Raw genomic sequence first — 17625 nt, forward strand, 5'->3', positions numbered from 1 at the left:
GTTGGAAGTGAAATAAAGAAGTAAAAACATCAGAAAGTAAGTTTAATGAAAACAAATCAACAGTATCACTGAAACCTGTCTCAAGGATCAATTACATTTGACAAATCTGGTGAGGTTGTTCATATACGTACAGTCTAATAATTTGTTCAAAATGTACAGAATCTAACAATTTACTTGCACAATAAAATACAGTAAGGTGAACCATCAATGGCAGCCATTTATCCTCTGGTAAAACCTCACACAAATGAAGACAACAGTACAGTATACAGTGCTGTTGTCTATGAGCTAAATCTAACTTATAAAAATACAATTTTGAAAAGGTGACTGTGACTTTTAAGGCCATTTATTAACTCCTTCTCTCTGGGGATACCACTTTTAATATTCTATTTGGCTAATGCCAGATGTTTTTATTCAACACAAAGAGGGCACCATACACAAGGGGTTAATATCAGGCCTGAAAGTTATGAGTGTAACTTTGTAAAGTTGCTGCTCTCTGAAGTTGTCCTTAAGCCAGTGGTGAAGAGGATAAAGTAAAGAGATATATTGTCAAAAGACTCAACATCAAATTGTCTAATGATTTTGGAGACAAGAAGACATCTAACTCACTCAACAGTCAGTTGGATTATTCTCACATCATCATTTATGGGGAAAGAATACTGTACGGATGTTTGAGGGTCCGACTCCATGACCAGATGGCTACACATATGAGTCCTGAACAGCCTCATAAAACACAATGTGTGCATCCCTCTGTGTCAGGACACCTTCCACCTTGGTGGCTGTCACCTCCATGTCGTCCATCACCCACCACCTGCTGCTGCTGGCCTCCCTGCCCCTGCATGAGGCTGTGTAGTGCCCGTAGCTCATCATCCCGTGGTGGCTACAAACACTCTGAAGTTGGTAGGCGGGGGAACTGAAAGAGAATGTACGCGTTCAATCTGTGCGACCGACCTGACCTAGCGGCACACCATACACTGCACACACACACTACTGCTGCTTCAGCAAAACATTATGAGATAACAGGGAGGTGTGATTGGCCTAACTAAAAGTAACATCACATCCAAGTGGTCTTACCGGAACCAGTGGTAGATTATTAATGAGACAATTGAGGCTGAAGGCTCAGGCCCTGTGCTTGAGGGGTCCCTTAATCACAGTTTGCAAAACAATTAGCCTTTTCACCCCTAAAATACTAGTTTTATCGCCCCCAAGGTATGTTTTGTCTTAACTAACACCACTGTACTCTCCGTTATGGTTCTTTTATGGAGTTTATCACCTAACCTGAGACTGTAGGTGTACACTGTGTAAATGTACTACAGTACATGTGTTATTAATAAACGTCTATAGAAAACAGACCCCAAATAATATTATGCTAAGGCTTGCCCAACCACAGCTAATCTGCCCCTGATGGGAATAGACAAACAAACACCACAACCATTCCATGTGACTGTTTTAACTGTGCCATTAAAGCTGTAGCCGCCAGGATGATGGATATGTAAACTGTCAGCTGTGGAGTGTACAGTAATCATTCCAAGTGAATATGGTACAGTATCACATATATTATGTTACAGTTATAATGTTACAACCATTCATTATGGTTCATGTAGCCAACTGTACTGTATACTGTCCTCTGACAGTCATTTAAATTTTGTACTTGTAAGGCATATGGCAACTAAAGATCTTTTGTACTAATGAGAGACCATAAACTAAGTTTTGTAATATGGAACTTACAAACTAGGCATTGTATTGATGTGGTATGTAATATATCATTCTTATATTGATGTGGGACCAATTGAGAAGTTTCTGTACAAGGATCTCATGAAGATTAAGAGCCTTCATTTATTTCACGAAAGGATCAAACACCCTAATGATATATGGGCGAGTTAGATTAGGTTAGGTTAGGGTGTTTAATCATCAGGGGACAAAAGCAAGGGTTCCTAAGCTTAGAGAGATCCCTGTACAGTACCAGCAGCTGACTTACTATCCACCGTCTACGACATGTTCCTGGAGGGAAAAATGGTCAGCTGGAAACACCACCCTGGTCTTTTGGGTGTTCTTCAAGCTGCTGTGTTTGTTGTACCTGTGGGGAGAGATGACAGGAAGTATTAATTCTAAGGTATAACAACACACCTTCTGAAAAACACACACACACACAGGTCCTAGAGTATGCCTGAAGAAATGTTGGAGATACATTCAATTTTCACACAAGACCTGATAATTACAATATGATAGTGTCACTTAGTGCTGATCAATAAACTACCATGTGCTCCCTCTCTCTGGCTAATGGAGCAGGTAAGTTTGTTTTAGGATACAGTAGTTACTTATGAGGTAGATTTAATGCAGTACAGTCATGTGTGTTTGTCTTTTTCAACAATGATATACAACACAGTTCTGGACAACACAAATTAATGTGTGAAATAAACATTACATGGCAACTTAAAAATAAAAACCAAGAGATAAATGATACAGTACAGTACCTGTCTTTATCTAGACTGTACTGTACTGTATTGTATAGTATTAATGTTACTGCACTGAATATACTTACTGATGTTATGGATAATAGTGACCAATGGAGAAGTATACAGCAAGCAAGAGAGGAAAGTGCAGTGCAGTACAGTAAACTAACATACCTGGAGAAGTGTAGAGCAAGAATGGGAGGGAGCTTGATGAAGGAGGCGTACTGGACACACCTGTGTATGCCTCGACAGTGCTGACACTCCCAGTCTATCTCCTGTGGCCTCATGTGGTTCGTCATCACCTCCTGTAGAGGCAGGGCAATGCTTAATCATAGTGTACATACCATACCTGTACTGTAATCATCACATGTGAATTTAACCTGGTAATAGCCACTCTGTTCCTTGATATCTTTATACAAGTACAGAAGCTGCCTCTATTAACTTAATTCCTGTAAGAAGCCTATGTTCCCTATACTGTACTGTACTGTCCAGTAACAGTGACATACCCAGAAATTTGCCAAGGGGGGAGTAGGGGGGGACTTAGAACAAGACATACCAAGGTACAGGTATCGTTGAAACACGAGATAATTAATATTCTTCTATACGTTCATGAAGAGCTTAACCATTGAATAAGTGATGCTATTATTTTTATTTATTTCTTTATTATCATTTTTTTCTTTTCTTAATGTTAAAAATGGTTTATTTGGAGTTACCCCGCCTTTTGGTATGCCTATGTTCTGTAATGAGAGCATAAGCTGTGTCTCCCAGGTGTTGTGTCTTACCTACAGTCTACAGCTTCCACTTATGCTACACTCAGCTGTTCTCTGCCTCTCAGTTTTCCTCTGTAACTCTTGTCTACTAATCTACCCTCATAAACGTCCAATACCAAACTGTCTGTATGTATCACATCTATTTAATCTACCACTTTCTAATTACATTTATCCTAGACCTCTACTTTATTCACTCTATCCAGGCTTATTTATTTCTCTTGTTTTATGTCCCATTTAGTCCACAGAACTTCCACTTTCCTTCTCACATCTTCCTTGTGTATGGTCAAACTTTATGCTCCCTGCAGTATCTCACTCTAAACCATTCTTTACTGTTCTCTTTCTAAATCTTTGCTCAGTTAAGCAATCAAGAATTCTTCAACTCGTGGGAAACGCCTCTTATATTAACCTAACACAGTCCTTCTTTACACTTCCTTCAATAGTGTTACTGTCAGAAGGAATGACCCAGTCACTATCCCTGTACTGTATCAACTTACTCTCTCTGTTAGTCTAGTACTGCACTGTACAGTCAGAGATCACTTACACATCCTCAAAACAATACTTCCAGCCACCTTACTCATTTGTCTTCAATTATCCTAAAACACAACCTTTTTCTATTCTCACTGTAGTTTACAAAATTTCATTAAATTTACACCAACACTGGAGGCTCACCTGCAGGGAACAATGACCAGTGCTTGAGACAGACAAGCTCAAGCTGTCAAAGCTCTCCTCGGTCAAGATGACGAGCTTGTTCTTCACTCGACAAAATATTGCAGATTCTTTGACTCCCTGGAAGAGTGTGGACACTGTGGAGGTCTCCAGGCTGTTGTGAAGGTTGTTGTCCTTCTGTTGTGAGAGAGAGAGAGAGAGAGAGAGAGAGAGAGAGAGAGAGACTCAGGATGTTCTGGGGTTACTGAGAGAGAGAGAGACCCAGGCTTTATTTACAACCAAAGATTTTACAACTAAGAGTGACCAACACCACCACCCAGAGCGGTACAAACACACCTCAGATGACCGTTACCAACCTTCTACCTGCAGTGACAATCATATAACACTCTGGGACCCTGAGGCCCTCACACACCAATGGGGCCCCTGACACACAATTGGGGCCCCTTACACAACTCTAGGGCCCCTGACTCACCACTGAGGCTCCTGGCACACAAGAACAACCAACTTGTGTTACGATCACTATAAGTGGACCTAGCTGTTGTAGTGGTAGATAATGAGACACATTATATATACTGTATTATATAAAGGTGCAAAGAGTTGTTGGTACTGTAGTTGGTCAGAAGTCAGGATCCAACAGAGACATGTTCAGAAAATATGTAGCATAAATTAACAGGAACTCACCAGGAGGAGATCCTTCAATGACATATTTAAGTATGTACTGTACTGTGTGGCTTCCTTCCAGCACTCTTTTATTATATCAAACAAAAGTGTTTTAATATATTTACTTTTACCATTTTTGGTTGATAAACAGAAGAGTCAACAGGAGCTGCTTCCTTAAGAGCTCTAACTTACCTGTACCGAGTGTTAGCAACCCTCTCCTAGTACAGTTAACAGTGGCAGTGTGTAAACAAGAGACTTGGAATTTGTTCACTGTCTTACCTTGGCCAGGTCATTGTGGAGCCACAACAAGAGGGAGGAGAGAAGGTCGTGGGCTTCATGCTGATCATTCCCCTGGAAGATCTCATCGTGTGTCTCCAACGCTTTCTGAGGATGACCAAAGAGGAAGTACTGTACATGTTCCTCACATAACTGTGTCTTCATATACTTAACAATTCTCAAGGTAAAACAACATACTGTACTACATCTTCAAGTTAGGACGGTTATTATTTACCTTTGCTTCAGACGACTGTTTCAATGTCTCACAACAACAACATGGGAACCTTACAAACAATGGCTTTTGATAAACTCTGCACAGTAGTACACCACAACCCATGTGTGCACTGTTGAATGTAAACAAATGGTTTCATCTGATTTTAGGAGGAACAAAGTTAAACAATGTTCAGTGACTAACTCCTGCCACAACCAGACACAGTTCAGTTCTTACAGTGATGTAACAGTGTACAGAGGCAGTGACCATCAGATTATTACCTGGCAAGATGGTGGGGCAAATATTTCATGTGTCTGCTGATTTCAGTTTATAGAACCTTTGGATATTAAAGGTTCAAGATGGTTCAGTGGTGTACAGAAGAACATGTACTATGGGGTAAGAGATAGAGAAGATAAGGCTTATTATGCAGACATACTGAACAGTACAACCAAAGCCTAACAGACAGAGCAGCTGGAGGGTCTAAGGTGGGTGAATGAAGTTAACTGTTGGATCCACACAGTGATGAAACATCTGAAGTGGTGGGCTGTGGTTGCCAATCCTCAGCCTTGTACTTGACTTAATTGAGTGATACTCCAAAGATACAAGACTGTCTTCACGAGACACAGCTGTAATATATTAATAATTCTTAATCTCTTAATTAATTTATCATTTCTTCACTTAACAGCTTATACTTGCCATTCAGGCAGTTTGTTGTTCTTTGTAATGAATTTCATTGTCCAGTGTCAATAGAGAAGGCAACCAGAGTACTGTACCTGTAGGAAGCCTGCACCTCTTGTACCAAAGTAATAAATGATCAGTGTTATACCTACCATACAGTATTTTGGAAGCAATAACATGTGACTCTTCCACATAATGGATAAGCAATCAAAGCTGTTAATGTCTCACTCATTACTTCAGCTGGGTGTAATTTAAGGGCTCAGATCTCATCTTAACGTGTGACAACCTTCACAAACTAGACCAAGTTGTTTTGGTTTATACAGACAAGTTTTAATTACTATTATTTCTCTCTCACTCTCACTGTGGAAAACCATAAAAATATATGTTGTCACTAACCTTGAAATCTGTCATGACAAGTTTGGTATCAATACCAGACACCAGGGCACTGAACACCTGAGCCAAGGCTAGGGCAACCTGCCCCTTCTGATCACTTTCTGTGTTGAGGTCCTTCCTGCAACATGTTCAAAGTTCCCTAATTATTCCACTTTCTTTCAGTAGTTTTTAAAGGTCATTCAATTTCTGTTGGGGGCAGTGTGGATATAGCACACTGTGGACTAAGCCAATTTTCAGTACACAGTGAGGCAGTAAGACTGGCACTACATTCAACTACAGGACTGTACCTTCACTTTCCCAAATGTAAAGTTAGGTTCCCAATCACAGCTGGGTGAACTAGGGGAGCTATGAGTCCACACTAGTAACTCTTGGATGGATGAGTGCTACATCCACTTGGCTGCCACAACCAATAAAATCGTCTGGCATTAAGCAAATAAAATAATAACTGTGACATCTCATAGTGAAGGGGTTTATGGAGATATTTTATTAACCTCTTGTGTACTGGGAGTCTCTCTATGCTGAATTAAATCACCTAATGTTAGCTAAATAAAATGTTAAAAATGGCATCCCATAGTCAAGGGGTTAAATAAAAACAAGAAATCATTGCCCTCCTACATAACTTAATTTACAAATAATTCTTTATTTTTCACTGTTGTATTAACTGTATTAGTTACCCACTTACTTGTATTGTTCACTGGTGAAGTAGAGGCTGAAGGTTTGTATGTTGAAGAGACACTGGATGACAGAGTTGATGTAGCAGGTGTTGCCCAGGTTAGGTAGACCAACAGGCACCTCACTCTGAGGAGATCATCACTTACACACCCAGCAAAAAACTACATCTACATTATTTTATTTAAATCAACACTGCACTGCACTATATATGATCCGAAGTTTTGTTTGTTAACCGAATTGAAGATCCTTACGGGAGGTAATTCATTAACCGAAATTTTGTTCATCGAACCGTTCGTTAACTGAGGGACCACTGTACAGTACAACACAGGACAGTACATCCAAATAAGCTACAAGTCTTGTGAGAATATGTTTCATAAAGCCACATGAGGTTTATCCACCCCAGCTTATTTCAGCTAATGGTTAAACACCCTAATGATAACCTAACCTAACCTAACCCCCCAAGCAGTATTAATCAACAGGTGAAGTAAACTGGGCTGCCTGATTTTCTGGTGAACAATTTTGCATGTTGTTGAAGCTTTTCTTCCTGAACAATAAAACAGTTTTTTACGACAGCTTCCAGAACCAAGGCTATTGTATGTTATCCCCAGATAAGGAACATTACAAAAGTTTAGGTACAGTACTGCCTAGTAGGACATCTGTAATGAGGTTAGGTTAGGTTATGGTATATTTGGCTTATCTTGTACAGTAGAGCAATGCTTCAGGCACTGTTGTGAGAATAACCACAGATATAACTCAAATTTGTTCAAAACTTACTGCAAACTCTACATGTATAGATCAGCAGTTAACATCATGCACCAGGTAAAGCTGCCAAAAACTTATCAATATTGTGTACATAAAAGGATCAACTCACCACAGCAGCAAGAGATGCTGACTTGTACTGCATTATTTTCTCCTCCTTCTCCTCCAGTAGCAACTTCAGGGAGGAGATCTCTCGTTCCCTCTCTGCCATGAGACCTTCAGACGATGACTTCTGTGTCACCTACAGAATATTCCCACCAAGTCTTCATTATAGGCTTGGTTACCCACTGAATATTTTTGTCCAGTTTTAATCATTATAGTACAGTACAGCCCCATTATAGTACAGTATTGTACAGCTCTACATATACCGGTACTTAAACTTGTCTCACAGTTTTACTCAATATAGGTCTACAGGATTTACCTTGCTATCTATTTCTCACATTTTTTGGTCATAGTAACACAAACTCTCTCATACAAATTAATATTATAATATATCCTTTTAATAAAATCATAGCACACTTCACCAACTTTGTGTGTATAGTGACCTCATTTAACCCATTTTTAGTAAACAAACTTGTGTTGTGTGGACTCATATGTCTGACCTTTTCCTTATACTGCTGGAGTCTGTTGGTCAAATCCTTCACCTTCAACTTGAGAGAATTTATCTCCTGGTCCTTGTTAACTCTCTCTTTGGTCCAGGTATGTTGCTCCTGCCTCAGCTTAGACCTTAACTCCTTCACCTGCTGCTTCAGTGTTTCCTGCAGCGTGTACAACAACAGGATAAATTTCCACAGGTTTGTCTTTATTCTCTTTGTCTTTAGTCAGCTCACTAGCCAGATGGGCAGTTGGTCTGTGTTCTGTTACACAGTACAGTGCAGCAAAGTACAGTACATAATTTATTATCATCAAAATGTTATAACATAAACCATTCTTATAAGGTCATAACTTAAACCATCAACTTTAACTGGTTGTAGTTTTAACTATTTCCATCAAAAAGGTTATATTTAAAACATCCTCCATAAACAGTTACAAGTTAAACCATCATTCTTAATAAGTTAAAACTTCAACAATCATCTTTAAAAGGTTACCAGGTACTGTACGTATACTGTAATTTAAACCATCTTCCTTCAGGGTTTATATACAAGTTAAACCATCATCCTTACAGAGCTAAACAACAGACCACTGATGGGGCTACTAAAATATTCATGAGGTAAAGTCAGTGGTCTAAGAGAGAGAGAGAGAGAGTAACTAACCTCCATATCCGCTGAAGACAACTGGTGTTTTAACTGGGTAATCTCTTGTTTCATGCTGTTTATCTCTAAGTTCTGTGAGGAGATGTGTTCCACCATCTCCATCCTATCTTTCTTCCACTTCAGTTTATCCTCCTTGTGGTGCTCTAAGAGACTCTGCAGTTCAGTGATGTTTTCCTGTGGGTGGTGGTGAAGGAGGGGGGTTAGCTGTAGTCCAGGAATGGGTGGTAGGATCCATGGGTGTCAGGAACGGGTGGTAGGGTCCATGGGTGTCAGGAACGGGTGGTAGGGTCCATGGGTGTCAGGAACGGGTGGTAGGGTCCATGGGTGTCAGGAACGGGTGGTAGGGTCCATGGGTGTCAGGAACGGGTGGTAGGGTCCATGGGTGTCAGGAATGGGTGGTAGGGTCCATGGGTGTGTCAGGTCCATGGGTGTCCATCGGTGGTAGGGTCCATGGGTGTCAGGAACAGGTGGTAGGGTCCATGGGTGTCAGGAACGGGGGTAGGATCCATGGGTGTGTGTGAGTCTCTATACATTTGTGTGTGTGTGTGTGTGTGTGTGTGTGTGTGTGTGTGTTTTCCCATCTGTACATTATTTAACACTTCAGCATCATCAGCAGTACAGTTTGGACAGTTAAAAAAAAAATGAAATCTATGATAAATAATAAATAAAATAATAATAAAAACCTCCATTAAATTATATAAAAAAATGTTTGATGTAATTACTGAGATACAAGACCAATTACACAATACAGTAAAATAAAATATAAAATAAAATTATAAGAGTCAATGATACATCTCCTCTCACCCACACACTCCCTCACACTAAAACCCTCTCACCCAAACAGCCCTCTCATCCACACAGCCCTCTCACCCTCCCACTCCTCTCCATCATCTTCAAAAAACAGTGGGGCTACATAACTCGATATACAACGTGTTACATTAACCTGTTCTTGACACTCACCTGAATGTTGAGGACCTTCAGCTCAAGGTCGTTCTTAGCTTTTGATTCTTGACTGAGTTTGTCCTTGAGGCTTATGATGGTAGCATAACTGTCTTCTCGTTGTTTATGTAGTGTGGTCAGCATATCTTGTGTCCCCTGGAAAGTACATAATGCTCTTGTAGTACATTACTGCTACATACAGTACATGGACTGTGTATTTTTTGGTGAAGTAATGTTCAGTACTTCATTGCATTACTGATTTAACTAATGAAGACATAATGACCATGAAAACTAGTCACATAATATCATGGTTGACTCACCCGATCAGCATCATCAAGGTAGTGAGGCTGGTGAGAGTGACCTTCCACAATAGACACGGGCCGTGCTGCATATACTCCGGCGGCCACAGTGTCCGGCCTCCCCTCCTGTGTCACAACATAATGTGATATTAAATACTGTATGGCTCTTATTATACTGTACTGTATATCACATCACTATCAACATACAGTATTATAGAAAAATATTTAATTAAGAAATTTCAATGACCCTCATAAAAAGATACTTTATTATTGCTGAAATAATGTATTAATGTACTTCAGCAGCACAGGACCTGTGGTTAATTTATACATTAGACAACAATGGCGCTTAACTGTAGAAGATATGCTTAGGTAGAGAACACTATACATTCTATCAAGGTCCTAAGTACAGCATTCACAAACTTGTATATGATGATCCTCAGAAAACAGGAGTTTTGTGCTGTACAGTATTGTACTAAAGGAATTTATGTGTAAATCACAAACTTATTTAAGATTATTTGTTACAAAGTTTCTTCACAATGATATAAAAATTGTAAGGTATTATGGAAAGCTTTAACCCTTAGTTGATATTCTATGTTCTGTAAATACTGTAATGTGTTAACCCTTCTGGCAGACTTTAATGCCAATATTGTTTACATTAACCCCAATAATTAAGATGGGCAGATGAGAATGGACTGATTGGAGGGTGGTAGATGGTCAGGATTAACACAATGTGAGGATAACAGAAACATGTTGGTCACCTGCTGATCAGCTGCCAGGGTTAACTGGTCATGACTTTTCAGTCGGAACAGTTGTGCCTTGTTGTTGTCGTGGGCGGTGACGGCTGTTGAGGGCTTACTACCTGCGGTCCTGTACAGCTCTTCCCTGCTACCATGCAGTTGAGGGTGAGAGCTTAGTCGTGCAATGAAGCCCGCCGTTTCCACACAGTGACCTTTGGGTACTCTTTCATTGCCATCGAGGAGTTGTTCCCTTGAGCCAAACCTTTTAAGAGAGTTAGTTGTCTTCACGTCGGTTTTGGTCCTGTATAAATCTTCTCTGCTGCCGTACAGCTCCTGACGTGAACTTCGCTTCTCGAGGGCTCGTATTTTGGACAGGTCACCGGTACTACTAAAGATCCGTTCTCCCGAGTTTAATTGTTTTAGGGAAGGGGTCGTCTTGTTGTCTGTTCTGTTCCTGTTTGACTTAACGTTATTGCTATATAGATTTTCACAAGATCTCCGAGTCTCAAGAGTGTGGACTTTAGACAGTTCTCCATGACTGCCATAGATCCGGTCCCTTGAACTTTGTCGCTTCAGGGATGAGCTCGCCCTGTGATCTGTCTTGATTGTGCAAGGATCTCCCTGGCTCACGTGCTGTCGTCTGGAGGAGGAATTTGACCTTGGCTTCTCCACCAGTTCTATATTAGGTTCTTCATTCACTGAGTTTCTAGACCAGTGGCTGTGAGTGCTGGTAGCTGGTCTCTCACCCACCTGGGGCACGTGTAAGCCTCCCCTCTTACTGACACTGTCCAGCCGCTCCTGTGTGGGTTACAATAAGTTAATTAGATGAAACACAGATAATCTTAATTACAATACTTGAGAAAATTTACACGACACTGACTACAATAACTTATTCCTTGATCACGATGTCTTTACCCTATGAATATGACTTATGTCCTCAAGCAATGTTACACTCTAGTGATGAAGTTAAATCATTATACTGTACTGTAGTGAAGAAGTTAACCAGACTCACTAGGATAACAGAGTCCAACTAATTAAAGACTGAGTACAGTATTCCCTACTTCTTGTTAGAAAATAAGACTAGTCAAGATGATCCCATTCAAACACTTCTTCTTTGTGGTCATTACACAAGTTTGTCAATGTCCCTCAGTGAACAGCTAAAGTTAATCACTCGTTTATTCATTTCAAACTAGTGAAGAGGATTCTCTCCCATCACCCAGCTATCTGCAGCAGGGAAGAGTGAACTTGTTACATGGTAAGTCACATTACAAGTTTTCACTGGTGTGGTCAGAGCCTACATGTACAGTTGCCTCCACATGAATGTACCACAACCTAGGTGTGTGCGGCGACATTTTGCAAGATGTGGCAATGCAGCGCTGTAGCCATGGGCGTGAAACCATGAAGTACCCTGTTTGCCGGTTCCCCATAGTTCAGTTCCAGTAACTCAGTCGTGGCTATACAACAATGCTGCATAACATGTCTTACACGGCTCATTTATCTGTTTACCTCATTTATTGTTTATCTTATTGTAAACAGGATAAATCTACTGTTTCACGCCCATTCATTCAGCCCTGACTATGGCGCTGCATTGCCACATCTCATGCCCGAGCCCTCACACAGGCTGTGGTACGTTCATGTGGAGACAACTGTACAATTAGTTAAATTTTGTTAAACCTTTGATTAAGACGAGTAGCATGACAAGTGTTAATATTAACATATATGTAACTATTATTAACTTCTAAATGAGACAAGAAAACAGCTTCGTAGGTCAGATAAACTGTTATCGTGGAATGGACCTGGCCAACGGGATGGACCTGGCCCACGGGATGGACCTGGCCAACGGGATGGACCTGGCCAACGGGATGGACCTGGCCTGCAGAACTCACCTTACTCTCTAGCAGTTGTTTGGGTGGGTTGTAAGACAGCTGTTCAAATCTCCTTTTTAATTCGTTAACTTTTGTATCCTTAGTCTCTCTGTCTCTTCTGTCTATGCTTCTCTCCTGTCCAATAATAATAATAATAATAATAATAATAATAATAATAATAATAATAATAATAATACATAATAATAATAATAATAATAATACATAATAATAATAATAATAATAATAAACTGGAAATTAAGTGAAAATGAATCTTTTAAAGTACCATTATAAATACAGAAACAGACATATTTGGTATCAAGTAACGACACAGTACCAAGGGCAGATACAGGAGGATCGTATTGCCCTACCATCTTCTACGTTTGGACTACCCCTTCTGAAAATCCTGGATCTGCCCCTGAGTACCACTACAAAATTACTGCACACTGTGGGAACACTACAAGCAGCTCCCTCAAGACACCTCCCTCCACTGTAAAACTCTCTTCCCAAAGCCCCATGTGAGACTGAGGGAGTTAAAGGCATCTAGTATCTAATATAACCTTTACAATCTTGAAATTATAAGTTTCTGACCTAAAATCTACCTTCCTAAAACCAAAACTGAAGTCCTCTTGCCTTTTTTAGCCTGACTTATCTCGTTACATCCAGCAGGACGGACAGTACTTGTGAGGGCAATAATAGATCATAAGAGGTGTATGAATGCCAACACAAATAATCCATTCTATCATCTTCCTGCTGAACTTCCCCTTCCTAACTTCACTATCATAACTCACTCGTTGACAGAACAATTCAAATGTAATTCTCAATTTTACAGATGTATAGAGCCTACTACCTCAAGTTATCTCTTTCAACAACAAAAAATGGCTTTTGAGAATTGTTCATCATAATGGTTTTCACCTAACTAATCCAGGTAACAATGTTCCTAAGCCCCCTGAAGTGAACCCCAAGAATATAACCTCCTGTTCTCTGGTGGTGTCTCGCCTCAGTAACAAAAAATTTAATAATTCATACCTCATCAATAGCTGTATACTGTAATGTACTGTGTAGGATATACTGTATAGGACCTACCATGCCATCATCACCCTAAAGCAGGAAAATAATTCAGGCAGACTGTAAGTAATTCCTTTAACAACTGCATTTTACTTCTCCCCTCCAAAGGGCCATTCACTGTTGCCACAATACATTTACAGCACACATACAGTATATAAATGGTGCATCACATCAAGAGTAAGACTCACCCTCAACTTGTGACTCATGTTTCTGAGTTGTGAGTCAATCTGGTCACCGTGGACGCATTCTCTGGAGCCATTCTCTTGAGTCTTTCTCAGGCTACCTGCACCCTGTGATACAAAGAACCATCACAGTATTGTATAGTTCAAAGGAGGATTTATAAAGTACTCAGAAAATACTGTTAAACTACTAACAAGAACCTCACAAATTAATTTAAACTAAGCCTCAAATTATACCCATCTGTACTCCACCACACAACACCCACCTGTACTCCACCATTATAGAGTGGCTGGCTAGTGGTAGACAGGTTAGGGACTGATAATTTCCGTTGGCTAGTGAAAGGCTGTGTTGATGGGGTGACTCGCTGTGCTGTGTTCACTATTTGTTCACTAGTTGATATTGGGATTTCATTCTGTTAAAATTAATACAGTTTATCAGTAAATACAGAAATTAATAGTTAATACAGTACGGTATATACGTACAGTACAGTACAAGTGATCGTGGGCCCTTCGTGCCCGGTAAAAGTTTGAACGCTCGTGCTTGGCTAGCGCGCAACCGCCATCCGGCTGACAGCGTACCGCGACAAAATGGTTAATTAATGCCTTCCTAAAGAAACCATCGACATGGGACCAGGTTTGTTCCACTCTACGAATTTTTTGCGATTTTTCCACCAAGTTTGATGAAAAACCTTTGTGCCGTTTCGGCTGCCCAGAACAGACACACGGCTATTCCTACAGTACAGTATATTAAAATAAAGAATATAAACAGTAACTACACGTATTCACCCAAGCAGCTAATAATTGATAAGTGGATATAATTTCTTATGGAGTGTGTGTAAAGTGGGTAGAGATGTATGACAGGTATTTCTAGTTACAATTTCTTTTATGGTAAAGAATTCTTGCTTCAAAATTGTCTACAGAATTAAAATTCATTATTTTTAACCCCTTGTGTACGGGAGGTCTCTCTGTGCCGAATAAAATCATCTGGCATCAGCCAATTAAAATTTTAAAAGCGGTTCCCCAGAGTAAAAACACCAGTTTAATTTTCTATTGTCAATAATTATGTGAATTTCAAATACTGTCCAGTACAGTAGAGTAATTCCTTATAGTGTATAATGTGCAGACTACAGCAGAGATGTTTGGTGAGAAGCTTAATACACCTGTACTGTATCTGTCAAACATGTTGTGAAACAAGTGGTTTCATACTGAATACCTTACATACAGTATCAATACTTTACGAGAAAATGAAGGTAAACGGTTGACATTCAGTACAGGTGTTATAAATATTACAGTATTATATCATATCAATGCAGGTTATCAATTTTTTTTATTACCATAACTAAAAGAGTAACAGCACACACACACACACCTGCCATGGTCTGTTTGTAGCAGAGGATCTACGTACACTGACTCCATCATCCATCCTCATGCTGGTCACACTGCCTGCTGGGCTGGGTGCTCGTAGCAGTGTTGGCAGTGTGTGGCAGAACGGACACTTGCCATGACCTGACTGCCGGAGTTTGATGAGGCAGTCCCTGCAGAAGGCATGGCCACAACCAATAACAATGGCCTCTCGGGATGTGATGTATTCCCTGTAGCACGCTGGACAATAACCTTCCATGGTGGATGGTCTTCTCCTGGGTAATGCACGGTAAATGTTTCTGATAATTGTAAAAAAAAGGAATTATTATTCTTTATAAACTGCTTTACAATACTGTACAAGACAGAGAGACAAATCACCATTATCAATTACAAAATCTCTCCTTGTTGGGTCAATATCTTACAACTTAACACACTTAAGCCAAGGATGCCAAAAGGGCTTGATTTATAATTATTGTACGTGTAATACTTCTCCATTATCTCTGTATGAAACATATACCATTACAGTATAGTACAGTACAGTACAGTATAAACATAGCTAATACAACACATAGAAATATCTATACAATATTAACTTGTTGACAATGTTACAATAAAGTACTGGTCAGATTCTTGTACATTGCTGTACAGTATATAACAGGAAACATTCCAGTAACATTTTTGTACTGTACTGTGTGATAGGAAGTACAGTACTGTATAAACAGCCACTTCTCCACAACACACCGTTAACACCCAGGACTGCTACCAACAAGCAGCTACCTGATACTGTACACAGATACCCAGTCTGCAAGTACCATACACCCCCCGTCCCACCTCACCGGAACAGTACCAAAAACTACCAAATTACCCTCACCTGGTGGCCGGTCCCTGGTTGACTGGGTATGTGGACAGATACGAGTAGACGGGGTAGAGGTGTAGTGTGTTATCTATTGATAGGGACCAGTGATAACCCAAACAGATCCTGATAACCAACATGCATAGTGAACTCTATCTGTTGTCTTAGACTCTTTATAAATGTTCAGTAAATCCTTTGTTACTGTACACTGAACACCACTGAAATTGATGGTGAAAAAATATGTACAGTTGTTTGGTGGATGAAGCATAAACAGAAATATAAATGATAGATCTGATGAATGATTGAGAGGCATGGATGATAGATTGATATAGTGATGGTAGCTATACAAATATTTGGATGATTTCTAGATAGATAAAAGATATATAGATGGGTGAATAATAAGACATATAATTCCTCCTTGATACAAAGATGGATGATTGATGGATGGATGATAGAGATACAATACACGGATGACTGATATAATTATCCAAATGACCGAACAAACAAAAAGACACAGAGATGGATGATACTGTACTGAGATTAAAGACTGGCAGGTATATGGATGAGATAGATAGGTAAGGGATAGAGATGGAGAGATGAACGATAGATAGACACAGACGATGATAAGGCATAAAGATGATAGATGGATAAATAGCTGCACAGAGACAACACAGAATGATGAGTTGAAGATATTTTTCACAGTGATAAATAGATAAATGAGTTAGATAATAAAGCACAATCAAGAAAAATTATCAGTACGAAATTCCTGAAACTACCTCACAACGACCATCTTGGGGGTGAGGTGATAACAGGGCTTTATTTCTCCGTCACTCTTAAGACGCTGTGGCTCGCGGAGAATTACCATGACGATCTTTATCACAGTTTGTAACCTTGATCCTGTGTGTGTGAGAGTGAGAGAGTGAGTGAGCATGTGTGTGTGTGTGTGTGTGTGTGTGTCTGTGTGTGTGTGTTTTAAGTCATTTCCAGCACTAAACAAACCACCAAATTACAGATTACGTACTGCCAAATCACACACACGTACTTAAACACCCTCACATATCAGTCAAGGTGTGGTGTGGTGGCAGGTACAGTACAGTATTTGTCCATCAACTTACAACAGAGGCGACCCTGCCAGTGGGTGGTGAAGCCCCGGCTGTTGATCCCCGGCTGTAAATACTGGAGGCGTTTTACAACTCTGGGTTTAGGATGGAATTTACACGTTATGTCTTCTTATACAGGTGTGTGTGTGTGTGTGTGTGTGTGTGTGTGTGTGTGTCTGTGTGTCTGTGTGTGTGTGTGTGTCTGTGTGTGTGTATGGTATGGTGTGTGTGTGTGTCTGTGTGTATGGTATGGTGTGTGTCTGTCTGTGTGTATGGTATGGTGTGTGTGTGTGTGTGTGTGTGTGTGTCTGTGGTATGGTGTGTGTGTGTGTGTGTGTGTGTGTGTGTGTGTGTCTGTGTGTGTGTGTGTTTGTAATGAAAAAACAAATTACCACACAGAAGATTACTGTCTCATCAGTGCATCATTTAACTACATTC

The 17625-nt window shown here is 40.0% G+C and overlaps 1 protein-coding gene across 3 annotated transcripts; it reads right to left on the reverse strand.

Annotated features, from left to right (window-relative positions):
- Positions 1-25: 25 nt before the first annotated feature.
- Positions 26-16286, reverse strand: LOC121869042. Of its 3 annotated transcripts, none has more exons than XM_042370135.1 (18): positions 16106-16242; positions 15242-15509; positions 14139-14285; positions 13882-13983; positions 12650-12763; positions 10785-11561; positions 10048-10152; positions 9749-9883; positions 8789-8962; positions 8138-8293; positions 7648-7776; positions 6787-6902; positions 6108-6222; positions 4826-4930; positions 3890-4063; positions 2625-2755; positions 1976-2074; positions 26-910 (listed from the first exon to the last, which is right to left on the reverse strand). In XM_042370135.1, the coding sequence occupies exons 1-18, from the start codon at positions 16225-16227 to the stop codon at positions 697-699; spliced, it is 3183 nt and encodes a 1060-aa protein (XP_042226069.1). In that variant the 5' UTR covers positions 16228-16242; the 3' UTR covers positions 26-696. The 3 variants fall into 3 exon arrangements, 2 of the variants coding, with proteins under 2 accessions (XP_042226069.1, XP_042226068.1); XM_042370134.1 differs by having other exon boundaries at positions 15242-15533; XR_006089497.1 differs by lacking the exons at positions 26-910; positions 1976-2074; positions 6108-6222 and having other exon boundaries at positions 2639-2755; positions 15242-15533; positions 16106-16286.
- Between the last annotated feature and the right edge of the window lie 1339 nt (positions 16287-17625).

This window comes from Homarus americanus, unplaced genomic scaffold, assembly GCF_018991925.1.
Source record: "Homarus americanus isolate GMGI-L3 unplaced genomic scaffold, GMGI_Hamer_2.0 scaffold24694, whole genome shotgun sequence".
In the NCBI taxonomy this organism is placed as follows: Eukaryota; Metazoa; Arthropoda; class Malacostraca; order Decapoda; family Nephropidae; genus Homarus; species Homarus americanus.